Here is a 24956-nt window from a genome sequence, read left to right as displayed (position 1 = left end):
CAAATGTCAAGCCTGGGCAGGAGCCAGGAATAACCACAGCCTTCTATTTTTTTTCTCTCTCCCTCTCTGTTCCCTCCCAGATGCTTAGAAGTCCCATTGGGTCACTGGGCTCTGGCGGGGCTAGAAACCTTCAGAAGCCTTTCTTCCTCTCTTTGTTTCTGCTCCCTCCCAACTAAGTTAGGGAGTTCTCCTCAGTCGCAGGGCTCTGGTGGGGTGAAGAGCAACCAGAAGCCAGGAACTGACTACTGCTGTCCCTTTTATTCTCCTCTCCCCCCCCACCACCCTGTCCTCGGAGGGCCTCATACCTCTCCATAACCCACATGTATTGCCACATCATCAACAGATGTTTAGAAGGATGCTAGGTTGCATAGGGAGAGGTATGGCCAGTAGAAAAAAGGAGGTATTGATGCCCCACTCTGGTGAGACCTCATTTAGAATATTGTGTACAAGTCTGGAGGCCACATCTTCAAAAATATATAAAAAGGATAGAGCCGGTCCAGAGGGAGAAGGCTACTAAAATGGTGCATGGTCTTCATCATAAGGCATAAGGGGACAGACTTACGGATCTCAATATATATTCTTTAGAGGAATTGCAGGGGAGGGGAGATTTGATAGACATTTAAATTAAATAAGTATAAATTATGTCACCAGCCAGTGGTAAAAGTCGTGCCCCAAAGAGAGAACTATTAAACTGAAAAGTGTGGAGAAAAAGCCTCAACACAGAACTTTGACAGCAATCAAAACTGATTATAAGCTGGTCAACTTTTACTTCTCATCAGCATAAAAAACTCAACGCATTAATGAAAGTTACTCTCAAATCAGGCATTAGGCAACAGCCCACCACTGTGCACAGGGCAAAAAGGGGGAAGTACTTCTACTTAGCTGTACGACATGGAATTATGGTCTCGACAATGACTTCTTTTAGCATAGCCTTGATATTCCATCCACGTTGGTCCACTGTATCCTACAAGAGCCTTGTATTGCTATGACTGGCTGCCTCAGGGATGTCAACAGAAGCTCTCCATACAGCAGTGCACTAATGGCGTAAGATGAAACCCACGTATGAAGCAGGAACCAACTTCCAGTGATCAGTCGGCAGGCTGATGGAGGCCCAATCAAAATTAACAAAAGTACTTGCGAAAAACTTTTAAAAAGCCAGTCATCAAAAAATCATCCAAAATATGCACACCATTCAATCTGCTGATTAAGACCATGAGGCCTTAAGGTGTTTAAAAAGAAAATCCAGTGTTGTTCATGCTGATATATTTACCTACTTGGCATAAATGCACATGAGTTGAGTCTCATTTGAAAGGAAGCTCTGGAATGAGAGGCCATAGGATGAAGTTAAGAGGTGACAGGCTCCACTCAAATTCTCCCCCCTTCCCATGGGGAATATAAAACATTTTTTAAGACCAAAAATACATGGCATACACTGCATTCACTTCTAGCTGTGCTGAACTTATCAAGCTGACTGAACTTATTATCAAACTTTTCCTCCTATTCAGCCCAGGAGCAAGTGAAGTGCTAAAGCACTTCATTTCCTGCCACTTTTTGGCCAGTTTCATGATAAGAGACATAAGATCCTGTGGCTTGTACCATGAGCCTACAGCCACATAGCAACCAAGTTAAAACTCTCGAGTGCTTTGATTACTGGTGGCTCAGAAGATGGTTCCGCAAATGCAGCACAACTAGAATGAAATGCACCCATCCAGTCTTTAGAAAATGTTTCTTATGGCCCATGGAAAGACAGGTGGACTAACAGATAGGGAAAGATGCTGGATGTGATGGGAAGCAGAGTGTGAGAGAGTGACCCAGAGAGAAGGGGGGAGGGGCGTTGTTGGACATGGGGAAAGAAAGAAAGAAATACCTGAAGGAATGAAGAGGAAGAGATGGGAGAATTGCTGGAAGGGCAGGATTAATTCGTCAAGGGCCCCTAGGCACACAAGTACACTGGACCCCCCTGCCCCGCCCCGCCCCACCCACAATGTTCCGCCCCCACATATTTACTTCTTTATTTCCACTTTATTTCTTTTATTTTAAAATTCAAAACAAAGATTACCATACCAGTGCCAGTGTACAGTTTTTCTTCTATGCAACCTCCAAACATTTCTGAACAAAACTCCCCTTCTTGCCTAGAGGAAGAGATCTTCAGCTGGCAGGGCTTTGGGAAGCCTACCAATTTATATTTTGCATTTGGGTAGGAGGCATGGGGCATAGCAGGAAGAAAATTTAGTGCCCATCATTTTATTGGACTAATACATTTCTTTCTTAGCTTTCAGAGGTTAAAACCTCTTTCTTCAGATCAGTAAACTATACTGCTATTACAGAATCCCTGTACTGACCTGAGGAAAGGAGTTATGGTCTCTGAATTTGTAAAAAAATGTATTAAAATTAGTTCAATAAACAGTATCATCTTATTTCCATTTTCTATTGATAAATGATTATCAACACAGCTACAATAATAACTTATCCTAAAGCAAAAATAAATAAATAAAACAAATAGATTTTTTTTTCTACTTTTGTTGTCTGGTTTCTGCTTTCCTCATCTTCTCATCATTCTCTTCTTTCCATCCACTGTCTGTCCCTTCCAGAAAATGTTTGTCTCCCTCTGCCATCTCTGCTCCTGCCCCCTCCCCCTCTTGGTCTGGCATTCATCACCTTCCCTTTCCTCTGTTCCCCTCATAGACTGGTATCTCTCCTTGTGGTTTTTAGCATCTCTCTTCTCATTTCCTTCACTCGGATGTGATATCTCTGTGTCCTTTCCCCTTCTTTGGCATCTCTCTCCTCTCCTCTCTTCCCTTTCCTTTTCTTCTCTGGTCTTTCTTCTCTATTTTCTGCCTCTGTCTAAATTAAATTTTTTCTTACTATTCAGCCCTCAGCTTCCTTCTTTTCACTGTGCTCACAGCTTGCCACCCCTTTCCTTCATCGCTCCACTAACTCTATCATCTTCCCCCCCATTCAGCATGTACGAAAGCAGTAGCAGTGGTGAGGAGGTGAGGGCTGGGCACAAGTTCTCCCCACTTCCATCATCTGCCCTGCTCCCTTCTGTTTCCCTTCTCCCTTCTCCCCACTTCCATCATCTGTCCTGCCCTTCCCCTTTCTTTCACATCCATCATCTGCCCTGCTCCCTTTGGTCTCCCTTCTCCCCACTTCCATCATCTGTCCTGCCCTGCCCCTTTCTTCCCACATCCATCTGCCCTGCTCCCTTCAGTCTCCCTTCTCCCCACTTCCATCATCTATCCTGCCCTGCCCCTTTCTTCCCACATCCATCATCTGCCCTGCTCCCTTCAGTCTCCCTTCTCCCCACTTCCATCATCTGTCCTGCCCTGCCCCTTTCTTCTCACATCCATCATCTGCCCTGCTCCCTTCGGTCTCCCTTCTCCCCACATCCATCATCTGCCCTGCTCCCTTCGGTCTTCCTTCTCCTCACATCCATCATCTACCCTATTCTGCCTTGTCCCCTTCTCTCTATCCCTCCACCCCAGGCCCCTCTCACCACTTCTATTTTTTTATTTTAGAACAGCGACGCCCTCCAAGCATCGATCGGCAACACGGCCCCCCCCCCGATCAGCAACGCAGGCCCTCCCCCGATTGGCAATGCGGCCCCCCCCCATCGACGGAAAGTAATACAAACGAGCAATGCGGGTAAGAAAGGCAAGGGGAACTGTAATTTTGCAAGTGGTGCTGCTTGCCCAAAGCTTCCCTCTGACGCGCCCAGGTGGAAACAGGAAGCTGCGTCAGAGGGAAGCTTTGAGCAAGCAGCACCGCTTGCAAAATTACAGTTCCCCTTGCCTTTCTTAACTGTGCTGCTCATTTGTATTACTTCCTGTCGATGGAGGGGGGACCCGTGTTGCCAATTGGGGAGCCCCACATTGCCGAACGGGGGGCCTGTGTTGCCGATCGGAGGGCCTTCTTCATCTGGTCCCCCTGACCATTTTGGGCCCTAGGCACGTACCTACTGGGCCTATTGGTTAATCCGGCCCTAGTTGCCGGATTAGGTTGAGGGAAGAAGAGCAGAGAGAAGAGTGACAGAGGCTGGACTGGGGCATAGACACTGTGACTAGACCAAAACAGGGAGGGAAGAAGGAAGGGAGAAACTGGATATGGGGAGAGACAGGGATATAGAGAAGATATGCTGATATGGAGGGAGCATAGGGAGGGATGCTGAAGAAAATAAAATAGGAGCACAGAGGAGAAATGCTGAAAATGGGGTTGGAGTGGGGGCAGAGATAGAGAAATTGTGAGGTCAGATGCAGACTATTAGGAGGAGGATAGGGACAGAGACACAGAGGAACATAAGAATAGCTTTACCAATGGTCCATCAAGCACAGTAGCCTGTTCTCATAGTGGCCAATCCAGGTCACTAGTACCTGGCCAAAGCCCAAGGAGTAGCAATATTCCATACTACCAATCCAGAGACACAGAGAAAAAACAGATGGTGGGCATAAGAGAGAGAAGAAAACTAACAGCTATAACTGTCCCATCACCCTGCAAACTGCCCCATCCTCCAAAAATCTCCCTGCAAACTGTACAAATCTATTGGCTACTCCCTATAGCCCTAACACTTGTAGTTAGTGCCTTTGCTAATTTTTAAACCAGGCGCTATAGATCCAAAAGAGCTGAAGGATAGCGGCCAAATGTCTTTCCATGTAGGGCCAGGACACTGTTGACAAGTATATATCAATGAAATCCGTCCTCACCAGCCCACCTTCATACTTTTCGGTGAGGGTATTCTGAACAAGGAGAGCATTTCCACATGTGATTCTTTTTGCCTATTGAGAAATAGCCTGTCCTTCAAGCTTGTGGCTCTTCCACCAATCCACTTCCTCCTTTCTATCATGAGCTTGGTTAAAGAGTCATATAGTGGCAGAAAAAAAATAAATAAATAGAAAGATGACGGGGGCCACCCCAGAGGTCTGCAGGGACCACCATTGACCCACAGGCCTTGCACTGAAGAACACTGAATGTATTGCTCAAACAGAACACATATCAGAGAGAAACTAAAACGTGAACATACACACACATGCAAATGCTTTGGAAAGAATATCACGAGCCATGCTCTGCATTCTTTCCCCACTTACCTTCTGTTCTTAAACTACAGGCGTATGGAGGGACAGAGAATGCATGTTAGAGAGAGTGATATGTCTTGTGATGTGGCATTATTTTGTGGGCACTGACTAACTCCATCCTGGATTCCTGATGCAGGCACACTCGCCGAAACACGGCCCGTGTTGAGTCCTAAGCTCGTATGGATGATTTCTTGTATAGACCGTATTGGTTGCTCTTAAAGTATGGTTCGTTTGAAGACCGGGACCTCTCTGCGGTTTTCTTTTGGCTGCTCAAACTATATCTTCCAGAAATGTCTTCATCAGAGCAATCTTTCTTCTTTCATCTTTCCTCCTGCTTTCTAGTAGCTTGATACCATAATTTTAAGACTGGAACAAATGTTTCGTTATAGGAAGATAGTTGATATGTTAGAGATGCATTTTATGCATTTTTCTCTTCCTTATTCAGATTGCATTCACTATCTGGATGAGTCACAACCACAGTAGTTGAGTAACTTCAACGCTAAGTATATTAACACATAGAAACATAGAAACAAAAGAAGAGTTATTTGCTGCTGATACGAGATACCTTTCTTTATTACATATTGTAATTTTTTAAAATAATAACTGGGTTTTATTCTACCTATTACAAAATACATTCTAAAGATTTCCTTGTTCCAGAAGTATGAGAAGGATGTACATATCCTGAATTCAAGGTTCTTCTCTCAGTGATTTAAACTGAATAACTTCTAAACTGTTTTTCTTTATTAGCACAGGGTTGGGGTTTGTATTGTTTGTTTTGTTTTCTTCTGTAAGAATGGAAAACCCTGGATTTGAAATGCAAGAAGATGGAGCACTGAGTTTTTCATCCAAAGAAGCGCAGGCAAAGACAAATAAGTGTTCCCCTTATTTACAGGTGAGTGTTCTTCCAGTTCCTTTGACACTGTTTTCTCAGAAAGTTCTAATAGATTTCTTTAATTCAAATATATTTATTATGTTCAAATATACACTTCCAATACATACAGTACAATATTAACAATAAACACACACATTGTACAACTTAATAAGGACTATGTCTGTTATAAAATAACAACCTAGATTAAAATTAAATTAAACATAGAATAAAATAATTTTTTCATAAGCTGTAAATATATATTTCACATGTGAGGGAGTTAGAGATTCTCATTAGAATTTGAACTTTTACAAAAACCATCCAGGAGGGCCCATTTCTTAGAAAAGTTAGCAATTTTATTTCCTCAGATTTTCTAATTATACTCAAATGATTCCACCATTCAAGAAAGTTGAATTTAGAATTATATTTCCAATTGATGGCAATATGATGGATAGCTAAAGCAATCATAGCATTGAATATTTTGATATGCGTTGGTGGGATCAAAATATCTGGATTTGAAGAGCGCAGAATGATGGATTTATATGTGATGGGAAGATTGTTATCTAAATGAATTATGGAGAGTGTTGTGGACCAAATATTTGTCCAGAATACTTGTACTTGGAACATTTATAAAGGAGGTGTATAAAAGTTCCAGGCTGCATATGGCAAGACCAACATAGACCTGAAGAAACTGAATGTTTAAACTTAGCGATTTTATTAGGAGTCCAATGAATGACCGGGCAGGGGAGGCAGGAGAGGGCAGCTGGAGCGCCGGCGAATGAAGGAAATCACTCGCTGTATGCTCCGACTGCCTCTTCCTGTACTAAAGTCGGGCCTTACCAATCAGGAGCTGCGTGTCAAAGCTGTACATGTTGACATTTATAGACGGCCCTTGCTCAGAAGAGCTTACAATCTAACTTGGACAGACAGACATGACTTACAGGGTTGGGGATGCAGAACCCATGGTGAGAGGAGTTAGGAGTTGAAAGCACTCTCAAAGAGGTGGGCTGACATTTATAGACGGTCCCTGCTCGGAAGAGCTTACAATCTAACATGGACAGACAGACATGACATATAGTGTTGGGGATGCAGAACCCAAGGTGATAAGAGTTAGGAGTTGAAAGCACTCTCAAAGAGGTGGGCTTTTCAACAGGCCTTGAATACTGCCGGAGACGGAGCCCGCCATAGGGATTCGGGCAGCTTGTTCCAAGCATAGGGCGCAGCAAGGCAGAAGGGGCGGAGCATGGAGTTGGCAGTTGAAGAGAAGGTTGTGGGTTCAAACCCCATGTTGCTCCTTGTGACCCTAGGCAAGTCACTTAGTGCTAGATTCACAAAGGGCACGGATCCGATCTGATCCGTGTCCGGGGAGGGCTGATTCACGAATTGCCTTCATGCAAATGAGGGCGATCGGACTCGCGCCCCCATCCGACTGCCAAGATTGCTCTCAAGCTTGCGTTGGCCCTCCAAACCTGGCAGAGAAGGTCTTTTTTTAACTGGTTTTAACTTTTTTGCAAGCCCATGGTTTTAACCCGCTTTAAACCCGCGAGTTAAAACCATGGGCTTGCTCTGCGGGCAGGGCAGGAAAGATTTGTGGCGAGTTGGGGCAGCAGGCAGAAAAGATTTGGGGTGAGTTGGGGCAGCGAGTCGGGGCAGCAGGAGAGATTAGGGGCAAGAGCAGGAGATTCAGGGCAGGCAGGAGAGAGCAGGAGATTCGGGGCTGAGAGCAGAGAAGCAGGGCAGAGAGCAGGTCGGCAGAAGGCAGGGCATTCGGAAATGACCTCAGCACTGGTCCTCAGCAGTCGCTTATTTTTGGATCTGCCAGCCCAGTCTGTGTTGCTTTTTTATTTTAGTGAATTGCTTCCTGCCTGCATCTGAATGCCGTTTCCCCTCATTTGCATGCGTCGATTGGAGGATGATCGGGACAGAGGTTAGTGAATTGGGTCGGAGGGAAATCGGGTCGCAAGTTGATCAGTGGGCTTAGTGAATCTAGCTCTTAATCTTCCACTGCCCCATTAAGATCATGAAGGGCATAGAGCGAGTAGAGAGGGACAGATTCTTCAAACTTTCGAATAATAAAAGAACAAGAGGGCATTCAGAAAAGTTGAAAGGGGACAGATTCAAAACGAATGCTAGGAAGTTCTTCTTTACCCAACGTGTGGTGGACACCTGGAATGCGCTTCCAGAGAGCGTAATAGGGCAGAGTACGGTACTGGGGTTCAAGAAAGGATTGGACAAATTCCTGCTGGAAAAGGGGATAGAGGGGTATAGATAGAGGATTACTGCACAGGTCCTGGACCTGTTGGGCCACCGCGTGAGCGGACTGCTGGGCACGATGGACCTCAGATCAGAGGCATTGCTTATGTTCTTATGCATAGATTGTAAGCCTGCCAGGACAAATAGGGAAGATTACATTACATTAGTGATTTCTATTCTGCCATTACCTTGCGGTTCAAGGCGGATTACATAAGAATTGTCATGAAATTAGGAAATACATTAGGAGAAGTTTGAACATTTTTGAATTGCTTAGGAGTAGATAGTAGTTGTGGGTGAAGCTTGGGATGGATCTGGTTGTGTTATATAGGTTTTATGTATTTTTTGAATAGTAGAGTTTTTGTTTCTTTTTTTGAAGGTTTTGTAGTCTGTGGTCGAAGATAGCAGATTGGTGAATTGTCTGTCCAGTTTTGCTGCTCTGGTGGCCAGTAGATTGTCGTATAGTTTTCTTCGTTTGACATTTTTGGTTGGCAGGTGCATGAATAGTGTGTGGGATCTCCTGTGTCTGGTTGAGGTGGATTGAGTTAGTCAGTTGTTACAGTAGGTTGGGCTGTCTCCGTTTATAGCTTTAAATAGTAGGCAATGGAATTTGAAAACATAGTAACATAGTAGATGACGGCAGATAAAGACCCAAATGGTCCATCCAGTCTGCCCAACCTGATTCAATTTTAATTTTTTAATTTTTCCTTCTTAGCTATTTCTGGGCAAGAATCCAAAGCTCTACCCTGTACTGTGCTTGGGTTCCTACTGCCAAAATCTCCGTTAAAACCTACTCCAGCCCATCTACACCCTCCCAGCCATTGAAGCCCTCCCCAGCCCATCCTCCACCAAATGGCCATATACAGACACATACCATGCAAGTCTGCCCAGTACTGGCCTTAGTTCAAAATTTAATATTATTTTCTGATTCTAGATCCTCTGTGTTCATCCCATGCTTCTTTGAACTCAGTCACAGTTTTACTCTCCACCACCTTTCTCGGGAGCGCATTCCAGGCATCCACCTCCCTCTCCGTAAAGTAGAATTTCCTAACATTGCCTTTGAATCTACCACCCCTCAACCTCAAATTATGTCCTCTGGTTTTTCCATTTTCCTTTCTCTGTAAAAGATTATGTTCTACATTAATACCCTTCAAGTATTTGAACATCTGAATCATATCTCTCCTGTCTCTCCTTTCCTCTAGGGTATACATATTCAGGGCTTTCCAGTCTCTCCTCATACGTCTTCTGGCGCAAGCCACCTCTTACTGCTGTTTGATAAAAGGGCCTCTAAGAGTGTAAGCCCTCATTCTGAGCTACTAATGCAAAGGTGTGAGCCAAATCATTCCAGTACTGATATGAATTGTTTTTCATATTCTGTTAATTCTCTCTGCTACAATAGGATAGACGGTGTGGATAATATGAGAAAGGATCTAGCAATGTTTGAGGAATGGTCTGGAATTTGGCAGCTAAGATTTAATGCTAACAAATGTAAGGTCATGCATTTGGGCTGCAAAACTCTGAAGGAACAGTACAGTTTAGGGAGTGAAGTACTTTTGCACACAAAACATAGAAACATTATGGCAGATTCCCATCCAGTCTGCCCATCAGCAGTAACCATTATCTCTTTCATGAATTCAGACAGTCTGTCTCCACCACCTCTTCTGGGAGACTGTACCATGCATCTATCACCCTTTTTGTACAAAAGTATTTTCTTAGATTACTCCTGAGCCTATCACCTCTTAACTTCAGCCTAGCGAAATTTGGCAGCTAAAACTGAATGCTAAGAAATGCAAGGTCATGCATTTGGGCTGCAAAAATCCGAATGAACAGTACAGGTTAGGTGAAGAACTTATGTGCATGACAGAACAGCAGGACTTGGGTGTGATTATATGTGATGATCTTAAGGTGACCAAACAGATTGCAAAGGTGATGGCGAAAGCTATAAGGCTGCTAGGGTGCATAGGAAGAGGTGTGGCCGGTAAGAAAAAGGAGGTATTGATGTCCCTTTATAAGATTCTAGCGAGACCTCATTTAGAATATTGTGTTCAATTCTGGAGACCTTACCTTCAAAAAAATATAAACAAGATGAAGTCAGTCTAGAGCAGGAGTGTCAAAATCCCTCCTCGAGGGCTGCAATCCGGTCGGGTTTCCGGATTTCCCCAATGAATATGCAAGAGATCTATTTGCATGCACTGCTTTCATTGTATGCTAATAGATCTCATGCGGCCCCCGAGGAGGGACTTTGACACCCCTCAAGGACAGGGTTGTGAACCACTGCTAGACCAGATATGGGCAACTCCGGTCCTCGAGGGTTAGAATCCAATCGGGTTTTCAGGATTTCCTCAATGAATATGCATGAGATCTTGTTGCATGCACTGCTTTCAATGCAAATTCATTGGGGAAATCCTGAAAACCTGATTGGATTCCGGCCCTCGAGGACAGGAGTTGCCCATGTCTGGTCCAGCAGTGGTTCCCAACTCTGTCCAGGAGGACCACCAGGCTAATTGGGTTTTCAGGCTTGCCCTAATGAATATGCATGAGAGAGATTTGCATATAATGGAAGTGACAGGCCTGCAAACCTGCTCAAGCATATTCATTAGGGCTATCCTGAAAATCCGATTGGCCTGGTGGTCTTCCAGGACAAGGTTGGGAACCACTGGTCTAGAGGAAGGCTACTAAAATGGTTGCTAGTCTTTGTCATAAATTATATGGGGACAGATTTAAAGATCTGAATAAGTTCACTTTGGAGAAAAGGTTGGAGAGGGGAGATATGACAGAGATGTTAAATATCTACGTGGCATAAATGCACATGAGGCAAGTCTCTTTCAATTGAAAGGAAACTCTGGAATGAGAGGACAGAGGATGAAAGTCAAAGGGGATAGGCTCAGAAGTAACCTTAGAAAATATTTTATATGGAAAGGGTGGTGAATGCTTGGTGGAGATGAAAAGTGTATTTGAATTCTAGAAAGCTTGGGACAAGTACATTGAATTTCTAAGGAAGCCAAAGAGATACTAGATGGTATGGATAGGCAGACAAGATAGGACATATGGTCTTTATCTGCTTTCTTTTTTTCTCTGTTTCTATTTTTTCTTATTCTCCTTTACAGGAAAAACAGAATTCCTCCTCTCTTCTGAAAATCTTTCTGGTTTGTCTGCTGGCCTCTGTAATTACCACATTGGTGGGAGTGCTGGTGTTGGCATTGGTCTATTCCGGGCAACGTAGTCCAAAAAAAGAAGTGGAGATCATTACAGTGAAGGAAACTGTGGAGAAAACAACAAAAACTGTGGAGAAAACAACAGACATCCAATTCCAGTTTCTTAATCATCTTACTAAATCAAAGGTATTATTTATTCTTCTTGAAATTACTACATAAGAACATAACATAAGAAATGCCCTCACCGAATCAGACCTTTGGTCCATCCAGTCCGGTGACCCGCACACGCGGGGGCCAATCTAGGTGTTCCTTGATGGAGACCTAGGTGTTCCCTGATGAAGACCTTATTTTCCTGTATCCCTCAATGTGATTTGCAAGGAGGTGTGCATCCAACTTGTACTTGAATCCCATAATGGAGGTTTCCATCACAACCTCCTCCGGGAGAGCATTCCAAACGTCCACCACTCGCTGTGTGAAACAGAACTTCCTGACATTCGTCCTGGGCCTGTCGCCCCTCAATTTCAGCCCGTGCCCTCTTGTCCGAGTCCCATTTGACAATGTGAATAACGATGCTTCCTGTTCTATTTTGTCGAATCCTTTTAGTATTTTGAAAGTCTCTATCAAATCCCCTCGCATTCTTCTCTTCTCAAGGGTGAACAAGCTTAGTTTTCCGAGGCATTCTTTGTAGCTCAAATTTCCCATACCTTTTACTAGTGGACATTAATAATGGACAAGAATTCTGTATTAAGGAAATTTGTGGGGAGGTTTGACTTATTTGTTTATTTCATTTCATAATGTTTGTTTGTGCTTGAAATTGTGGATGTAAATGTTTTGTACGTCGCTTAGATTTAAGCGATTCATAAATTTTTTAAATAAATAATGAGCAAAGGAACCTATGTACTAAGACAGAGGTAGGCAATCTCAGTCCTTAAGTGTCACAATCTAGTCAGGTTTTCAGGATTTCTCCATTGAATATGCATGAGATCTATTTGCATGTACTGCCTCCATTGTATGTAAATAGATCTCATGCATAAGCCAATCAGGGCCTTTGGCCCCTCCCACTGCATCCCAAGATGCAGTGGGAGGGGGAAAGCCCTGTCATTGCAGCATGCAGCCCTGTAGGCAGGAGGGGGTGAGCTTCCCTCCTGTGCTTTGTTCTTCCAAAGGTACAGAGGGGTGGTGGTTCCTGGGATGTGGGAGAGGGCCCAGGAATATTGGGGGGATGTGGGGGGGAGGCATAGATGTTAGGAGAGATACAGAATATCAGAGGGATGTCTGGATGTGAGGGGGATGTGGGGGGATGTCAGGGGGAGGGGTGTTGGGCCAGGAGGCTCAGCTTATTCTGGAAGGGGGAATCCCCATCAGCTGAGCTACCAGGAATCCTCCCAAACCAGCTCAGCTCATGGAGATTCCTTCTGCCACGATCAGACTAGGTAGTTGGAGGATATGTCTACAAAACTTGCTTTTGTACGTTTTTCGTGTAGACATTTTTATTTTTGAAAATGGGCAAAAAAGGTAGACTTCCTAAGGACCAAAACTTCTACCTTGCTCATTTTCAAAAATAAAAGATAGATGTTTGGCAGCTTTGAAAATGGACATTTTTCCTGCTGGGTTTGTGGACGTTTTGCCTCAGATTAAGGCATATTTTTGATTATGCCTCACCACGCTTTCAGGTACCTTCCCTTCTGAGGTATACTTGAAATGAGCAGATATATTTATCGATTCAGGGCCTCATTTCTAGATATGCATGAGATCTATTAGCATATAATGATAGCGGCGCATTAAAATAGATCTCATGCATATTCATTGGGGAAATCCTGAAAACTCGACTGTATTATGACCCTCGAGGAGGGACTTTGATACCCCTGCTCGAGACATGTGGTGAAAAGCGTTACTTGAAAATTAGTCATTATTGGCTTTTTAATAGAAAATTTTCCTTCATTGATGTGAGGTGGAAATAGAGAAGGAAGGTGGAACAATTTTTTAAGAGGGTTTTGAGAAAATACTGTTGAAGGCTGGGGTGAAAAGGTGGAAAACACCACATGCAGTTGGGTGCAAATAGTTTTCAAGGTGGTGACATGGATTCAGGAGTGAGTGACCTCACTTTGTTCCCCTCAGCTTTAATGGTATAATTTTAGGATTTTTGGGGGTGAGAGGGTTAGCTCCCAGGGAGGTGGGCCATTGGGCCACCAGAGAAATCTTTCAGATGGAGAATTGGAAACAATGCCACCAGGGATATCTCTAGGGTAGTGGAGTGAGAGAATCAGGGATTAGAGGCAGGCCACTGGGCCACCAGGAACAACTTTGTGTCATCAGCAAATTTAATTATCTCACTAGTTATTCCCATCTCTAGATCATTGATAAATATATTAAAAAGCAGTGGTCCCAGCACAGACCCCTGGCGAACCCCACTATTAAATTTGTTCTTTCTCATTCCTGTATATATTTATGGTGAACCCCACTATTTACCCATCTTCACTGAGAATATTGACCATTTAAACCCACTCTGTTTTCTGTCTTTCAATCAGTTCTCAATCCGTGTTGCCTTGGGTCCTATAATCTACTGTATTCCAGAAATTTCACTATTCTCTGTTTTAAAGTGTTTCCATTAATTTACTTACCATAGAAGTCAGACTTACTGGCCTGTAGTTCCCTATTTCTTCCTTACTTCCAATTTTGTGGAGAGGGACCACATCTATGCTTCTCCAGTCCTCCAGTATGTGTTTATGGGTATGTCTGGTAGATCTCTGGGCTGTGTAGGAAATGGTGGGAAACACTGAGAGGTAGCTTGGATGGTAGGTAGGGAAGTATATATGAGGGTGTCCTATAGGGGTGTGATATATGGGGTATATGTGTGATGAAGATGTCAGGGTGTGAGGGCATAGTTTTAGTGTTCACATACCTCTTTCACCTCCCATATTCTTTCTTCTTTCCCTCAACTTTGATTTCTCCCCCACTACTCTACACTTTTATTCTTCCCCTCCCTTGCCCTCTCCCTCACTACTTCGCTTTGACATTCACTTCCTTTATAGCCCCCTCCTCTAAACTTTTTTTTATACTTTATTTTAATTCATCTCATCATCTTGTGTTGTTGGGAGTGGAGGTGCCATCACGCAATCTTCAATTTTTTGCTGTTGCCATGGCTGGTTTTAAGAAAGGCTTGGACAGTTTCCTGGAGGAAAAGTCCTTAGTTTGTTATTGAGAGAGCATGGGGAAGCCACTGCTTGCCCTGGATCGGTAGCATGGAATGTTGTACTCTTCGGGGTTTCAGAATCTTTTGTTGCTCTTCGGGCTTCCAGAATCTTGCTATTCTTTGGGATTCTGAATGGAATGTTGCTACTCCTTGGGTTTTGGCCACCGTGAGAAGGGGCTGCTGGGCTTGATGGGCCATTGGTCTGACCCAGTAAGGCTATTCTTATGTCTCTTTTTTTCTTGTGCCACATGGTTTGGCGTTTCTGTGGCATACTGCTTATTTCATCACCATCATCATTGCTGGCTCCCCCTTCTTGAATCACAGAGTTTAATATTCCTGTCTCATACTCCATACCTCCTTGTTGCCACCACATCAGGGATCCTCTCCCTGTACCATATGGCTCACTTCTTATGTTTTTTTGCCACTGTCATGGCATGCCTCCCCTTGTGCCATTAGGTTTGGAGCTGGAAGGAAACAGTCAGCAATCACTAAAGTAAAACAAGCCTGAAAAACGAAAATGTTTTTAAAATGCAAATTCATACTAAGAGACTAAGAGAAAATAAAATGTCAAATCAAAAGTCAGCCTATAATCCCTAGCCAAGAGCACAGTGCATCAAATTCATCTTCTTAATTTCCATTCATTTTCTCTTTCTGCACAGATGAATCACCAAGTCTTTATTTTGTTTTCTGACAGAATCAATATAACCTCGCAGTTTATCAGGATCCTCAAATGATTTGGTTTCATTATTCAGTTACTTTCCACCTCGCTTAAGATCTTGCTTTCATTTTTCTTAGCTGCGCTCACATTTCAACTCTCTACCTAAGTACCTTAGACTACTGCAATATCATATACTTTGGATCTCTCAAAAAAAACAAAACATCAAATGACTTAGAGCCATCCAAAATGCTGCAGTTCGTCTCATTTATGGCCTCAAGAAATCAGACCATGTAAGCCCATATTACAAAAAACTACACTGGCTACCTGTGGAAGCAAGGGTTATTTTTAAGTTTGCTTGCCTTTGCTTCAAAACCATGACAGGTTCATCCCCAACCTATCTGTCTCATCAATTTGAATTCCCAGCCACAACTAATACACGCAGTACCTACTTGTTCGCTTTTCTATCCCTAAAGTAGTGCTGCCCAATTCACGATTCGAATCGGTTCACCGATTCATTTCGAGTGAATCGATTCGAATCGATTTAAAACACCAAAAAAATCGGCTTCCCGATTCGGACCCTCCCCCCTTGTCCCCTAAAGCAGGAGGAGCAGCACTGCTCTTGCTGGCCGGCCGCTTCCGCACCTGCTTTAGAAGGCGAGGAGGGAGGGTCATTCGGGAAGTGCTGCTGTCAGCTTCCCCCCCCTGGTGTCCGGTCCCCCCCCAGCGTCCGGTTCCCCCCGTGGCGTCCCTGCACCGTTTACCTTATAGGTGAAGCCTGCAGAGCAGATCGCAGTACTAGCGTCTTTGCAAACTGCTTCGAGGCTGTTTCCTCCGCTGCGATCCTGCCTTTGACGTCAGAGGAGGGGCGGGACCACAGCAGAGGAAACAGCTCAAAGCAGTTTGCAAAGATACTAGTACCACGATCTGCTCTTCAGTCTTCACCTATAAGGTAAATGGTGCGGGGAGGCCAGGGGGAACGTGGAGGCCTTTCCGGGGGAGGGGGTGCAGTCCTTCGGGTGGGACAGGCCTTCAAGGGGGGGTGCAGGCCAGGGGGGACAGGTAGGCCTTCAGGGGGAGACAAGCCATTAAGGGGGCAGGCCTTCAAGGGGGGGGGACAGGCCAGGGATGGTGGCATAGGCCTTCAGGGGGGAAAAGGCAAGCCTTCAGGGGGGGCAAGCCTTCAAGGGGTAGGGTGCAGGCCTTCGGGGGGATAGAAGTACACGGAGGGAGGGAGGGAAGGGGGGTTTCAAAGAGACATGCATATGTCGGACTTTGGGGGGGAATAAATAATGGTTCAAAAATAGAGGAGAGAGAAAGAGAGATGATGGACAATGGGGATTTAGGGATGAAAGAACAGAAAAGGAGAGAAGTTGGACACAAGGGATGGTGTGGAGGGGAGGATAGAGATACTGGATGGGAGGGTAGTTGGGAAAAGAAAGGGAGATATGGTGGACCCTGGAGTGGTAGGGAAGGAGGGAGAGATGCTGGATGAAAGGGTAGTTAAGAAAAGGTGGATCTGTGAATGGAGATGAAAAAAAAAGAATGATGCCAGACCTCCGGGGGAGGGAAGGGAAACGGAAGGGGAAGACGGAGATGGCAGATGGATGGTTAGCACGGAGAAAGAAGGAGACCCTGGCAAGCAAGTTATCGGAAGACAACCAGAGCTTGGGACCAACAAGATTTGAATAATGATCAGAAAACAAAAGGTAGAAAAACTAATTTTATTTTCTGTTTTGTGGTTATAATATGTCAGATTTGAAACGTGTATCCTGCCAGAGCTGGTGTTAGACCACAAATGTGAGCTAGGATTTAATAGAGAGAGGAAAAGTCTTTTTTGTTTGTTTATTTTGCTTACACCACAGCGCCAGTGTGGTTAGGAGAAGGCAAAGGGGGTGAAGAGGCTATAAAATAAACCCACCAGGCAGTGGCGTACCTAGCATATGTGACACCCGGGGCCCATCATTTTTTGGCACCCCCCCCCATCTGTACGAAAAACATGAATTTTAGTAACAAGGCACATTTCACACATAAGTACCTAGGAAAAGGCAGCATCTTACATATGCAGTGAGCAGTACAACATCAATACACCCATTGTAAAACTAAACAAGCCAGACTAGTACAGATCAATCCTACACCATCAATCCTAACAGAAAACCATGTCTTTTGAACACACAGAACACAGAAAATACCTTCGCTTAGTATAGAATATGTCATCACAAACTAACCCCTCCCTCTTTTACAAAACTGTAGTGTGGATTTTAGCCAAGGTGGTAACAGCTTTGACGCTCATAGAATTCTGAGCATCAGAGCTGCTATCACCACGGCTGACGCTAAAAAACGCTCCACAGTTTTGTGAAAGGGGGGATAAAATAGAAATACATAGACAAAGGTTAAATTGAACCAGCAAGAAGCTGGATTCTGCATACAATGCAACACCACAGAAACAGTGACACATTTCTCCTAAAGCAACAAATAAATAGAAAATTTTTGTTTTACCTTTGTCTTCTCTGGTTTCTATTTTCCTCATCTTCTTGTTACTCTCTTCCTTCCATCCACTGTCTTCCATCTCTCTTTCCCTATATGGCATCTTCTCTCCTTCTATGCCCCTTCCAGAAACTGTATGCCTCCCCCTTCCATCTCTCCTTTTACCCCCATTGGTCTGGCATCTCTCTCCTCTCCTTCCCTCTCCCACACCTCTCTTCTGCAATCCTTTTCTTCCCTCATTTTTCTTTATAATTTATTTTCTGCATCCATCTAGATTACGTTCTTACTACCCTCTTATGAATTTCCTTTTTTACTGTCTACCTACAGCTCGCCACCTCTTTCCCTCACCCCCTCCAGTATTTCCCTAACTCAATCCTTTTCCCCCCATCATGTGCCCTCCTTTTATTTATCCCCTCCTTCCATCCTCTGCCCTCTTCTCTCTCTCCCTTCTCTCCACTTCCATCATCTGCTCCTTCTCTCTTTCCCCCACTTCCATCATCTGCCCTCTTATTTCTCCCCACTTCCATCATCTGCCCCTTCTCCCTCTTTCCCCCCACTTCCATCATCTGCACTCTTCACTCTCCCCCTTCCATCATCTGCCCTCTTCTCTCTCCCCCTTCTCTCCACTTCCATCATCTGCCCCTTCTCTCTATTTCTTCCCTCCTTTCATCATCTGCCCTCTTCTCTCCCCCCACTTCCATCATCTGCCCCTTCTCCCCACTTCCATCATCCACCCCTTCTCTCTCTTTCCCCCCACTTCCATCATCTGCCCTCTTCTCTATCCCTCTTCTCTCCACTTCCATCATCTGCCCCTTCTATCTCCTTCCCCCACTTCCATCATCTGTCCCCTTCTCTCAATCTCTCCATCCACCACAGGCCCATCTTTCTCCCTCACCTTTCCGATTTTGGCAACAAGATCGGCAAGCCCCCCCCCCGCGACAGCTCTGAGTGGCATTGGTGCCCCCCTCCGCAACGGCACTCAGTGGCATCGGTGCCCTCCCTGCCCGTGACAGTACTCAAGTTCGGCCTCCTTCTCCCGGCATCAGCAGAACTTCAGATTGGCAACAGGTGCTCAGTCAAAAGCTTCCCCTGACTGAACTGCCCGGGCGGAAACAGGAAGCCGAGTCAGGGGAAGCTTTTGACTGAGCACCTGTTGCCGGTCTGAAGTTCTGCTGATGCCGGGAAAAGGAAGCCGAACTTGAGTGCTGTCGTGGGGCAGGTGGGGCGCCGATGCTGCTGAGTGCCGTCGCAGCCCAGAAATTTTCCAGACCTGTCCGGCTGTGCACTCCCCTAAGGCTGCACCCGGTGTGGACCGCCCCCCTTCCCCCCCTTGGTACGTCACTGCCACCAGGATGTTTGGGAAAAAAAAAAAAAATACCCAATTGGGCAGGAAAATCAAATCGAATCGAAAAACCAATTCAATAGGCTGAATCGAATCGTAATTTTTTTTCCTGAATCAGGCAGCACTACCCTAAAGGACTGCACCTGTAAGAGATACCTTGACAGAACACTATCATTCCAAGCAGGCAAATGGAACAAATGGTTAACCAACTTCATCTCAAATGTACTTTTGTACCAAATGCTTAGAAAGTCAATAAAAACCTAACTCTTTGACAAATTTCTCTGACCCCTACCTCAACCCGATGTACTTTCAATACACTTCCAGATAAACCTGACTAAACTTAACATGCCAATGTAAATTCGTAAGTTCACTGTAATGTCGCTGTCTGTATATATACTCTTCCCTTGTAAACCACTTAGAACTGTTTATGGTATGGCAGTATATAAAAATAGTTATTATTATTATTACCTCCTTAGGTATCCAGAAAAATTAAAATTGGTTGGAAGTTCACAATTAACTGGAAATCCCATTCACGAGCAGCACAATGCCTTTCTGGTTGGAGGAGCCAATCTCTGTCCCCAAGCTCTCTGGAGCATAAGCTTTGCCATACTGGGACAGACCAAAGGTCCATCAAGCCTAATATCATGTTTTCATGAGAGTAAAACAAATTTTATACTGCCACTTATAGAAAAAGTAGTGGATTTTCCCAAATCCATCTTAATAATGGCTTATAGATTTTTATTTTAGGAATTTATCCAAATCTTTTTAGTCACTGATGCTGTGCTGGGCAAAACATTGATGGGATCATGGCCCCTGTTGTTTACCCCAATCTGCTGCTTATGTCATAGTCAATAACAAACCACAGAAGAGTAAGGGCAAGCTCTAAGAAACAGAGACACTCTTGATTCAGCCTATGGGTGAAACATAAATTCATGTCAAGCAAATTCTGTCTCTAGGAGAAATAAAGTTTCTTGAGCATCATAAAAAAGATAAGTTTATTCAATTTTGAATTTATGAATTTTGAATTTATGAATTTACTTTTTTGATGACCTAATGAAGAAGATGGCAATCCTTTGAAGGCTGACTTTATAGTCAAGACACTTCAGAAGTACCTCAGAAGGTCATTTGCCATAAATTAATAGTTTTTGAAGTATGTATATACTTGTTTTGATTATAGTACAATTATTACAAGCGAGTTAAACATTTTTTTGCCATATGTAAGTCAGTCAATAATACATAATCTATGAATTTCCTTATTTATTATCATATGTCATTTTGATAGTTATATTTTCAATTTTTATTATTTTAAAAAAAAAACCCTCTGATAAAAACCCTTATCCAGCTCTTAGGATATTATGTTTGCTGTCTTCTAGGTTTTCGAGTTCCAAGGTGGTGCCATTCAATGGGCAAGATACAGAAAGAATGCAAAAGATTATTCCAGTGATGAAGAAATGAAATTTGGAGCAAGCATTAATAATCAGCAGTCCAAAATGACTGTCGGAACGCTACAAATTAAAAGTAAAGGGCTGCGTGTACCACACTGGCATTTCAATGCTAATGAACAAGGCTTTCTACTACAGGTACGTGTTTTTTCCTCAGCAGGAGCTAAAGCTAGGATATAAAAGTTTTTCAGCAATGGGTCATGTGAAAAATCCACTTGTGCACGGGTCATATCAATTTCTTATAGTGGGTCAGCACCAATTTTTTTTTTTTATACTGGACATCCATGTGCATAGGCCATGTTAAGGCATGATTTTTATTCATAAAAATCTATGAATTTCTGCATAAATTGTGACTTTATATACACCAAACAGCTTGGCAATGCTTCAAAATCATGTGCGATAGACGATTAGGTAAAATAATGTTTTACTAAAATTCTCAAGCAGGCTGCACGTTGGACATCCCTAAGTTGAAGAAGTAACAACATTTATTGGTGTTCCGATCTAGACAGACATATCAGCAGTCCCACTCTTGGGGATCTGCCTAAAAAAGGGTTGTAAGATCTTATGTGCACTTTGCGTGCCAGAAAATTCTTACTGCAAAATGTGTTAAAGGGTTTTTCCATAAATAACTTTTCTGTGCTCTATATGTACAAATTATTTATATTTTTGTATATATTTTCTGGAGGGAGCATTTCAGGAGTGGAGCATGGGAAAAGATGAGTTAATCAGCTAATGTGTACACATTTACGAATGGTAACTGGTTAGCATGTTCATAACCTGGGCGCTCTAAGGGGCTGATTCTGTAAGCGGCACCTCCCATGGCAGGCACCTAAAAAACAGGCATCTGTCGTGTCCTCCAGCCCCTGAAGCAGCAAAGGCAGCTGTCATGACCTGACAACCTCCACTCTGTCCTTCACTCCAGCCCCTGAAGCAGCAGCAGCGGTCCTGATCTGACAACCCCCTCTGTCCCTCTCTCCAGCTCCCAAAGCAGCAGCGGCGGCAGCTGTCCTGGTCCTGACCCACTAATCCCCCTCCCTCCCACCATCCAGCCACAAAGCAGCAACGGGAGATGGTCAGCAGAGGCAGCACTGTAAACAGGCTGCCTGCGGCCAGCTCCGGCAGGGCCTTTCCTCTGTCATATCACTTCCAGTGCAGCAGAGGAAAAGCCGTGCTGGGTTGGCTATGAGAAAGAAGCCTGTTTACAGAGCTGCTTCTGCTGACTGGCTGCCATTGCTGCTTTGGGAGAGCTGTAGGTAAGTGAGGGGGGTCCAGGAGGAAAGACACATATGGAGGGAGGGAAGGCAGACTTGGGGGGGGGGAAGAGGTGTTACAGAAGTGTATGTGTGTGGGGAGGAAGGAACATGGATTCTGGATCTGCAGGTTGAAGGCAGGGGAGGGGAGATGGATGTATGCTGGACCCATAAGTGGGGAATGGGGAGAGAAGGGAGGGAGAGAGAGAGAGAGGGTGGGAAGGGAGGAACAGATGCTGGATCTACAAGTGGGAGTGGGGGGATGATAGAAGGAGGAAGAGAGAGTGACTCAGACCAGAAAGATGAGGTGGGAAGAGACACAAAACTATTTTTATAGTAACTCTCATGCAACCAGAAACTACAGATATCCAGCATTTACCAGTTCCTTTGGGTGCCAGATAACTGAGAGTTTACTGTATTGTTTTAAAAAAATGTGTAAACTTTGAGAATATATATATATTGAGAATATATATTTATTGTAGCATGGCCGTCCCTTAGGGCAAGGCAGGGACCAGTACACAACTACTAGCTAACCCTGGTGTGCTTCCCCAAGAGGGAGAAAGTACCTGTGGTGGAGAGCTTACCTTGTAGATGTCAGAATGGCACCACACAGGTAAGTAGTCAAAGTAAAGCAATCAAATTTATTAATCCTCCAAACTTGGCCAAACAAAATGTGGTAAAAGAATCCCAAAATATCAGCAATCATAAGCGAACCAAAACAATAATGCTGTACTCACCAGCCTGGTCTGGTTAATTTCTAAGCGTTCAGCTTATGTCCCAGGTAAGTCCTAATAAACACTGGCCTCAATAGAATAAAGCATAAGTTCAGTCACAAGTAGTCTTTGGGTTAAACACAAAACTATATCTTTGTAATGTAGTTCATCTCTCCTTTGCAGGGATTAAGGAGCAGAAGGCAGGTGGATTTGCCAAAGTAGTACCTTGCCAAAGCAAAATACAAAAATCGACCCACAAAAACTCACCACACAAATGTTGGGCAATCCTGCCCCCCAATCTTCAGGGTTTTCACAACTCCAGAAGGGACATTGCTAGTGCTGCCTTACTACAGCTAAGCTTCTGCTTGCAGTGGCCATCTTGAATCAAAAAAAAACCTTTCAAGCCACAAAATAAATTACTGGCAACATTCCTTCCTCAGCAAGCATAGTCCATTCACTTTCTCAGCTGCTAAAACATTTCTGCAGCTGAATAATTGTCCCAGCAGCAAAACAGCCAAACCCCAAAAATCAAGAAAAAGAAAACTTTTCAAAAACAGGTACACAATCCAATTAGCATACTTCCATTGCTTCAGGAAGCACAAACTCTGGCAAAGCACTTCAGTCCATCTCCTCTAGTTCCTGGTTTATCTGGGCTGCTTCCTCTGTCTCTGGGTTCAGCATTTCCACATCTGCTGGCTCTTGAAGAGGTGGAGGCTCTTTCAGCATGAGAGCTTCCCTGAGCTGCTCTCTCCTCTGAGACAGCCAGCTCTCTAAATGCTCAAGAGCTACTGTGCCACGCCTAGCCCTACAAGAGGAAGGACTTTCTGCAGCTGAGGCTGCCTTCTAACCTGTTTGGTCAGCAGTTTCAAAGATGGAGGATTTAAAAGGACCAAACCGTTTTTTCCAGGGCTATGTACTAAGTCCTGCCTGAACTTAGCCTGAGCTTTCTGGTCCTGTTTCTGCCTAGCAGGGACATACTGGTCAGCTCTAACCATTTTCACCGGGCGATTTCTGAGGCTCTTAACTGGCACAAGGCTGGAACAGGAGTTGGGCTTGTGACAATATATATATACTGTATATGTATATACATACACTCTCTCTCTTTCTCTCTCTTATATATATGGAGAGGCATAATAAAAAAAAAAGTCTAAGTCCCCTTTTGGCCTAAATCAGTAGACGCTGAAAAAGCAGGGAAATGTCCATTCGCAAAAGAAAACATCCAAATTGAGGGTTTTCATGAGAATGGCCTACCTGCACATTCAGCAATCTGACTGCCACTACGTCTATCCCTACACCACATTCCCAACCCAAAAATCGCCCAAGTCCCAAACGTCCAAACCCAGACCTTTTAGGCGAAGGAGGGGCCAGTCCTTCGTCTAAAAGCAGGATTCTGTAACCGGCATCTGGCAAAAAACAACGCCAGTTACAGAATCCTGTAACTGTCCCCCTCACCACCATCACCACCACCACCACCACAAAGATTGCACTGAATGCTCTGTGCTGCTCCCAACACTCATAGAGTTTCTATGAGCATGGGGAGCAGCGCAGAGCATTTAGTGCGCCGGCCTGCACTAAAAACTGCTATTACAGTTTTGTAAAAGGGGGTATATGTTCTATAACGTTAACTAATTATAGCCCTCTATTACTATTTATTTATTTAGATTTTTATCCCGTCCTCCCAGTAGCTCAGAACGGCCTATAAGCAAACATTCACAGTGGAGTACATTTGGACAATACAAAGACTATACAGTAGTTTAAGTACAAGGTAGAGAATGACACGGTGGTTTTTACCCGTGGCTAGCCGTGGGTAACCTACCAAAACGGTGACCAAAATAAAAGGTCACCACGAGATCGGGGACAAGGTCATTCACTGCCCCGTGGAGCGCTGAATGGTCGTCACGCGCGGTGAATGAGCATTCGATCCGGCAGCCCCCTCTCTCCCGCCGGCCGGCCAGCCATGCGTCTCCCTCCCTCCCTCCCTCCCTTCCTCCTTCTCCCTTACCTTCTCTTGTTGAAACTGGCGATTTCTATAAGGCTATGCGCTGTATTACAGCTGGAGCCTTGAAGTTGCGTCATGTTGCCTGCTGGAAAAGTCTCCTCCGACGCAACTTCCTGTTTCCAGTTGCATCAGAGGAGACTTTTCTAGCAGGCAACCCGACGTGACTTCAAGGCTCCAGCTGTAATACTGCGCATAGCCTTATAGAAATCGCCAGTTTCAATAAGAGAAGGTAAGGGAAAGGGAGGGAAGGAGGGAAATGCACGGCTGGCCAGCAGGAGGGAGCTGCTGGACCGTGTGAAGGGTGCTGGGGGTGGGGGGATGGAGAGGAGAAGACGCTGAAGACGGGGCGGTGAAAGGGACAGCGGGGACGGTGACGAGGCGGTGAAGGGGACGGCAGAGACGGGGACAGGGCGATGAAGAGGATGGTGGTCCAGGGACGGGGCAGTGATGGGGACATAATTTTTCCTCGTGTCATTCTCTAGTACAAGGACTATACGGCAATTTAAGTACAGGTTAAGAATGGACTATACAGT

At 44.5% G+C, this 24956-nt stretch overlaps 1 protein-coding gene across 1 annotated transcript in view; it reads left to right on the top strand.

The window, feature by feature from the left end:
• The first annotated feature begins 5862 nt into the window (after positions 1 to 5862).
• LOC117358345 overlaps positions 5863 to 24956 on the top strand; it is a 50746-nt gene continuing 31652 nt past the window's right edge. The window contains exons 1-3 of the mRNA XM_033940015.1: positions 5863 to 5961; positions 11295 to 11528; positions 20393 to 20599. Coding sequence (XP_033795906.1) covers positions 5863 to 5961; positions 11295 to 11528; positions 20393 to 20599 — 540 coding nt within the window. The remainder of the gene's footprint in view (positions 5962 to 11294; positions 11529 to 20392; positions 20600 to 24956) is intronic.

The sequence above is a fragment of the Geotrypetes seraphini genome, chromosome 1 (genome assembly GCF_902459505.1).
Source record: "Geotrypetes seraphini chromosome 1, aGeoSer1.1, whole genome shotgun sequence".
Taxonomy (NCBI): domain Eukaryota; kingdom Metazoa; phylum Chordata; class Amphibia; order Gymnophiona; family Dermophiidae; genus Geotrypetes; species Geotrypetes seraphini.
This window is presented reverse-complemented; position numbering and strand designations above follow the sequence as displayed.